This window comes from Antrostomus carolinensis, unplaced genomic scaffold (genome assembly GCF_000700745.2).
Source record: "Antrostomus carolinensis isolate BGI_N321 unplaced genomic scaffold, ASM70074v2 scaffold10497, whole genome shotgun sequence".
Lineage (NCBI taxonomy): Eukaryota > Metazoa > Chordata > Aves > Caprimulgiformes > Caprimulgidae > Antrostomus > Antrostomus carolinensis.
Genome location: NW_010326662.1, coordinates 3,649 through 11,434, shown reverse-complemented (window position 1 = coordinate 11,434; position 7,786 = coordinate 3,649). Strand labels below are relative to the sequence as shown.

Here is a 7,786-nt window from a genome sequence, read left to right as displayed (position 1 = left end):
GCTCTTGCTTGTAGAAGTAGCAGCTGAGATCAGAAGTCCCTTTCTCTGTTTTCTTTCTTGGATTTGCTACTAGGCTTTTCTTGTTGTGTGATAGCACTGTTAAATTCTTTCTTTAATGCAAACATGATGTAAATGGGATGCATTAGCTGCAATTTTTTTTTTTTTTTCTAATGTAGATTAGGCTGCATTTCTCACTTGTCAAAGCCTCAGTGCTTTACTTAAAAAATCATTTCTGGCCACAATTTACAACAAAACCAGGACACGTTCATTCATCTGACTGAATCAAGGGTCACTATATGTGTAGGATTAATATGAAATGGGAGGGCAGGGAATAGGGACTGATATGGCTTAAAAGTTGGCTTGAGCTCCCACAGGTTTTTGGTTCTTTAGATTTCTTACTAAAGTACTTTAATATATTCCTGGAATAGGTTAACCTCTTGTCTGTTATATTTTCCTTTGTCTGTCAAGCTGAAATGTTAAGAGGAGCTTGGTTCCTCCAAGAGGAGCTTGGTTCCTCATTCCTCAAGAGGTGCTAATTTCTACAAGTTTTATGAAAATAGGAGATTAGATAGAAGAGAGAGACTTTCTTGTATCCTTCCATAAATAGAAGCCTATAGGAGCAGTTGGGGGAAGCCATGTGTCTGTCTCAGGGCAAGAAGTACCCCGAGGAAACAGGCTCCAGGCTTTTGGGGTTTTCTTTGTTTGTGGAACTTTTTCTCAGCCTCATCCTATAGCAGCTTGCTAGCTGTTGAGCTTAGCACTTTCTTACTGCATGCAGGACTAAAGTTTGGCAGTTAACTGTGGGACTTGGACTTTATGAAGGTCTCAAAGGTGATGCAGTTCTTTTTGGGGACCACAGCCTGATTTGCAGTTCATTTTAATTATAATTTGTGGACTTTTAGTTGTGTTCCTTGAGGATTCATGCTGAGCTAGTCTCTGGGGGGCATTGCACTGAGCATAAATGTTAAAAATTGAGAGTGCTGCTTCGCTAAACATCTGCAATACAATAAATGAGATGGGCATGGGGGGTGGGAGCAATAAAGAAAAAACATTTTCTGCTCTTTTTGTTGAGAGGAAGCTCAACTGTGAAGAGGCATTGCATCATGAGCTCTAATGAAAGACCAGCTGTTCCCCTTGGGAAAATGAAAGCACTTGCCTCATTTCCCTCTCACTGGCAGCTGTTGCTTAGGAATTTCATTTGAGAATGAAATGCTGCTTTGGTTGACCTGAGGAACGCCTTTAATACAAATGGCCAACAATTATGTGCACTGTAAGTGTTAGCAAGGAGAGTATGATTTTCACAGAAATTAATAGCTCAGATTAGAAGTAATGTTTTGGACCCAGAGACATCATCTGTATGGATTCTGATACATTCAGCTGTCTCCTTGAGATTAGTTTTTTATCTGTCACATCTGTGCTGGGCTGAGGAAGTAGCAGATAACATGAAAAGCAGGTAATGGAAGGAGACCGGGAGTTCTGATGAGGAAAACACATTTAATTGGGCTTGGGGGAGGAAGGGGTGATGAGATGGCTGAGAATATCATTTGGTTAAATGATGGAGGAGTCACACTTAACTCAGGTTTGGGGTTTTTTTAATTAAAATAATATTGAAATGTTTGTGTGTTGTTTTATAGAGAAACACTAGAACCCAGAAGTGCCATTGGTAAGTGCAGCAACATCTACGCCTTGGCTGCCAAAAGAAGATACAGTATGAACTTCTCTGCTGATACTTCACCACGCTGCTGTGACATATACAAGGATCTGTGGTTAGGAAACTCATCACCAGGCCTAACTCTTGAAGAAAGACAGTTTCACAATTCCCAGCATGCAGATTTTGTAAGGCATACATGCTGGGCATTTTCGTAGAGAGCTGGAGATGAATCAGCTGTGTCTGAATTTGCCTAGAGATGAATTGGCTGGCTGGAGCATGCCACCCGTCACACCTCAGCAGCGCACTGTCTCCGAGGAGCTGTGCCAGGGGTTGCAGAGTATGACTCGCGGGCATGGGAGGTTCCGTGGTGGAACAAGCAACTTTTGTCCTGGGCTGGGTGAGCCACCAGGTGACACAGAGTGGCTTCTCTTCCCACCAGACCAGGTAGAACTGTCACAAGAAGTGATGACAGACATATTTGGCTGTATCTCACCTCTGAAATGCCCTTGCTTCTTTGTTTAAAACAGCTAAGGTTGGAGTAATTGCTTTCCCAGTAGTCCCACCCTGAGCAGATGTGGCTTCAGCCACTTGTTGGCCATTTCAGAGCAATGTGATATGAGCATGTTATAAAGCATGGTAGACATTAGTTAATTGCATGGTAGAGATGCTGTTACTCTTCCATTGTACTGGATGACTCAAGGTTTTCTACAGGTGACAGATTTACCTGCTGAGGTAACAAAGTGGAACTTGATCTGCTGGACCTAAGTAGAGTTAGTAGAGGACCTTTCCTTTAGTGGGTCCTGTTATGAGGTAATAAGTACAGAAGGAAATAAAGAGACCTGTGGGCAATGAGAGTTTGCTTATCTTAACTTAAAGCATGGCTAGACAAAGCTGTGTGGCCAAAATTAAGTGCCACTGTATTCTGAGAGCAATTCAGCTCCAGGAATGTTGGAGAAAAACTGTATGCTATGTTCAGCTAGAGCTGAACATAGGAAAGGTGGTGAGCATTTTCCTCTTTTCTGGTTAGTGTTTTCTCTTGATGATAATGGATATTATGGATTACTTCAGTAATCATGGTGACAGTCAGCCTCCAACAGGGTAGATGAGAGGTACCTGCTTGAACAATCAGAAATTAAATAATGATAAATATTAAAACTGAAGTATCCATTGTTGGAAGTTCAGTGTCAGCAGTGTTAGCAGACAGGGGAGTTATGAGCTCCACAACATACTCATCTGTGGGATATGAGTCTTGGCTTGTATCCATGTGAAGGGGCTTGTCTGCAGCTACACAGACTAGGAACGTTCCCAGTTAAAGCCAGGGTTCCTGAAATCAGTCATGCAGATGGCAACTGCTCTGCCAGGCCTTCATGGCCAGAGCAGTGCAGCCTGTTCCCTGTCCCTTCAGTAGCCATCGCTAAGGTTGTCTCTGCCCACTCCTGCACCATTATTTGAAGTCAGCATTTGAGAGTGTCAGTATTTCCAGACTCTGACTATGGGTCATTGCTTTTGGTACTTACTTTAAGCATGAAAACAGCAAAAACATTTACTTTGATTTCAGAGACAAAAATACTACTTAGATATCTTTTTTTCTGTGCCTGCTGTGTTTTATAACTACTCATTTGCCCACAAACAGAACACTACAAAGCTGTAAGGGCCCCTGGGGAGATGAAGTGAGGAGTTTTGTTGAAGCTGTATCTGTCATTATTATGGCAGTTTGGGGGGAGAGGGGGAAATATGAAAAATAGGAGGGCAAGAAAGCTTAATTTCTGCAGTGAGAATGGAGACTTGGATTCTGAAAACATCTAGCAATTGGGTATTTTGTTATAGACCAGGTGGGGTCTGGCAGCTGTGCAAGATGCTACACAATCTGAGAGTTGTGCTTAAGGAGCTATAGGAGAGTTGTATTTGGCTGGTGTTCATTTTTTTGCCTCAGTTTCCTTATCTGTGAAATAAAGGTATGTTCTCTGTGTTATGCAGGAAATCAGTGTCTGAGCCCAGATCAGAATTCAAGGTTTCTGGCTCCCGGTTCTCCATTCGGACCACACCTTGCTTTTTATAGCTATGGGAGAAAAGTCCGCCCCAGCATGTCATTTAGTAAAATACCAGATAGGTAAAGCAAAACTAAGCCCCAAAGAGCTAAAACTAGCTGGTTTTAAATTAGGAGACAGAAAAAAATCTGCGGATTCTTTCTGGCAAGTGGAAACTTACAATTCCACACCAAATGTGCTCATTTTGGGAGTAATTTCTGGCAAACTCAAGTGCCTGCAAAGGTGTGTGCTGAGTGGTGACCAAAAGACTGATACAGGACTGGCCACTGAAATCAGGGAAACACTTTCGTAGGATAAGCTCCACTGGGATGTGTTTGTGAGGACAGATTGGAACACTGTGACTTGACAGTATGTCCATACTGTGAATGTATATGCCTGTGCTCAGGTGTACCCTGAGAGCTGCAAGCTTCTTCAAAGCTTCTCCCTTTCTAAGTGAAGTCTTAAATCATTAAAGCTGAGAGCTGAAACTCTTTCATACTATATATGGCATTTGTGTGAATGATGGAAACCGGAGTGTATTTATAACGCTAGTTTGCTGCAGGAATACGGACTGGGAACAAATGTTTGTTTGGACAGAATCCAGCTCCAGGGATTGGTTTTACTGCTGCGTGTGAAATCCAGAGGAGAGTTACTCGTGGTGGTCCACAGAGTAGTCAGTGACCTGGTGCGTAACGTGCGGTCTGTCACGTTGGAATGCAGGGATGCTCTTACATTGTTGGCACGCGTAGGGGTTGTTGGTGTTACTTGTTAGTACGTGCTGCTACTCTCATATATATTCTTCATTTGTTTAGAAATACTCATTTGTTGCCTCAGTCATATTTCATGAAAACTGCAACTGTATTCTTAACAACATTACATAGCATTGACATGAGCAAGTCAAGCCATAAAATGAGCTGAGCTGTTTTACATACTGCTGACAAATATTTGAATGAAAACAATTGGCAAAAAAAGAACACAAATGTCTTTGGGTGTGTTGATTTAACTGTCTCTGTTCAGTCCAAGTGTTCTGTTTTATTTTCCTAACTTGTTAATCCTTTCTGTTGCTGTACAGCTGATTACCGTGTGTTGAGCTTCTGTGGAATAATTACCATTTGGACTAAGAATGCTCATATCCAAAGTCATAAAATAATTGGGTTTTATTTTGTTTTCTAAAATGGCTCTCTTTGTTGTTGTTGAAGGATGTTCAGAAGGAGGGAGAACCTCATGTTTATCTCAGTAAAGAAGAAGTTAAAGAGAAGATACAAAGCTATAATTCATCTGTCACTGATAAATTAAAGATGACCTTGGTAAGTTTTGCATAGGATTCCTGTAATTTTTAATAGGAGCAATTGAACTGTAACCTTGTAGTGCACTGTGAATTGTTTTAGTCAACGTATGAAACCTGTCTCTGTTTTAATGGCTTTGTGAGAGGCTCTTCCTTAAATCTGGAAATTAAATCTCACATTTGAAACGTTTTTATCCACGTAGCTCTCTTTATATGAATTTAAACTAACTATTGTAGAAAAAAATAAGTAATTTGAAATGTGTTTAAGATAAACTCTCAGTTGACACTAAGATGTAAATTTGTCAGATGAAAACACTCAGCTGGTAAACATGATGATACATTTATCCTGTTCGTGTGCACAGACTTTTGTCAGGTATCTCTCTGATAAAGATGCTCAACCAATGAGAAAAGTTAAAACATGCAGTGTTTATTATAGGAGACTTGATTTGTAGTCCTACAAAATTTCAGCATGAGGAGACTTCCTTTCCCTGCCCCCATAACAGAGACAATACAGACAATGGAATGCATATAGACTTTTCATTGTCAAGGACCGTGGACCAGGTCTCAGACTCAGTCCAGCGGGCTGCAGACCATACTTACAAAATTCAGGTCTATCTGCCTAGCAAGCTATTATTCAGTCATAGTGTTGTCCAGATTTTCTGATACATTACATATTCCTGTGGGTGTATAGTATATGGAAATTTTGTAATTCTGTTTATCATAAACCATATAAGTACAACTATGTACTTAAAAAGATTTTTGTTACGCATTTGTATGTGGGTAGGGACTTACTGTGCCTACAACCAGCCTGCCTAAAGTTTTCTGGCCCAGTGAGATTGAATCAAGTTTGCTTTCTTTCTGAAGCAACTGGAATAAATAATTTGAAATGTTGATTAAATTGGCATTTATTCTGGTTCTTCTTTAACTGCAACAGGATTTGAGCATCTAAATGCCTTAGACTAATTTGACAAGCTCAGCTAAAATGTGGGAGACAATTTCTGTATTTCTGTGTAAAATCTGTTGTTAAAGATGTGTGTTAGTGGTCTTTTTCACTTAATAGTTCTCTCCTAATGTGAAAATTTACCACGAGCTTGTAGTACCTTTTGCTTGATGAGGTCCTAAACTCTTAAAATTCAGTAGTTACAATTAAGAAAAAAAAATATTGAGCAAAAATACTAGAAAGAATAAATGTCTGAATTATTGAAACAGTAACTTTCCTGCAAGACGTCACATATTAAATTGTGTTAACTATGACCATTTTAATCTCCTTCATCCACTAATATGTCACAACTGGTCATTACTAGTAATTTTAACAGTTTGATACTTTCCTCCTGTTGCAGAATGCGAATGGGATTTACACTGGCTTCATCAAAGTTCAGATGGAACTATGCAGACCGATCACTGTGCAGTCCTCCCAGAGCCAGGGGAGGTGTGCTCACAGCAATAATGACACTGCTTTTTACTTGCCGGATGGCTGCGTGAATACCCTTCACATCAGCAGCACCAATACTGTTCGTGAAGTCATCGAGGCCTTGCTCAAAAAGTTTTTCGTGGCTGACAACCCTGCAAAGTTTGCACTTTATAAACGCTGTCACAAGGAAGACCAAGGTAGAAGTTAAGCTTGTGGCATTTTGGTAGCAAAGGGGTTTGAGGAGGCAGTTGTGCTATAGGAATACTTGAAATAAGCAGGGTGGAAGAACTCAGATAAATGGAGGTGACAGTCTTTCTCTCTCTTGTTTTGTTTTGTTTTGTTTTGTTTTTTTTCTTTGAGAAAAGTAGTATGTGTAACAGAGTAAATGATTTGTGGATATTTCAGGGTAATTCAGAAAAGACATAGTAACCTACTAAACCATCTACATATATCTGTGCCTTGTAGTCCATTATATTTTATTTAAGATGCCCCCTTATCAGGCTCTGAATTTCATCTAGCCTGATACACTGCAGATTTGTGAGATTAAATTACAGAACAGATTGTTTTAAAAAAGGAACCTTGGCATCTGTGATACCTGAAGTCCTTGTGTTGGCAGACAGCTCTTGAGGTGACGAGCATCATGGGCACATGCAGTGTGTTTGTGTGTGTTACTTAGTGCACATGGCTCTCCCAGTGCACTGACTGCTGTTACAAGTTTGCTTTGTACTGAATAGTGTATTTGGAAATAACAGAAGATGCAGAAGGTATTTTTAGTGAAAAATGCGTTTTGACGACATTGTGTTCTTGCACTTAGAATCCGCCTTCTTCTATGGACATTGAGAACAGTTTCAGGAGTTCAGATGTCAGTCACACCAACCGTGTCAGGCAGGCGCAGTTGTCTCTTAGACTTTGTGTGTGAGAGGTTAAGTGGAAAAGGTATCTGGTGATACCACAAACTCTGATGTCTTAAATGCTTGGTTATAGCGGCAGGTCTGTGTTGTATTTTTTTTCTAGTGTTTTTTCCCCCTGCATGTATTCAGGTGGTGTACTGTGTTTACTAGAGGCCGTTTCATTCCTGTCTGAATGCAGTCTTGCACTGTTACCACCAGTCATCTGCTCAGCTTCTCTGTAAAACTCATTTGCTCAAAACCAGTATGTAGAACGTGTAAAGTTTGTGGCTACACTTGCCTATCTCTGAAATTTTCTAACAGTTAGCATTAATCATTCAAAGCGTTTGAAAAGTCATTAGTAAAGATCATAATTAGTGTGATGTTCTTCTCCTGCAGTTTATACATGCAAGCTGTCAGACCGAGAACATCCCCTCTACCTGCGTTTGGTGGCAGGCCCCCGAACAGAAATGCTCAGTTTTGTTCTACGTGAGCACGAAACTGGAGAAGTCCTGGTATGTTACG

General features: G+C 40.5%; 1 protein-coding gene across 1 annotated transcript in view; it reads left to right on the top strand.

The window, feature by feature from the left end:
- Nucleotides 1-7,786, top strand: part of RASSF3 (Ras association domain family member 3) — a 50,834-nt gene that overhangs the window by 41,617 nt on the left and 1,431 nt on the right. The window contains exons 2-4 of the mRNA XM_010171662.1: nt 4,878-4,985; nt 6,304-6,571; nt 7,661-7,776. Of these exons, the coding sequence (XP_010169964.1) occupies nt 4,878-4,985; nt 6,304-6,571; nt 7,661-7,776 (492 nt within the window). The remainder of the gene's footprint in view (nt 1-4,877; nt 4,986-6,303; nt 6,572-7,660; nt 7,777-7,786) is intronic.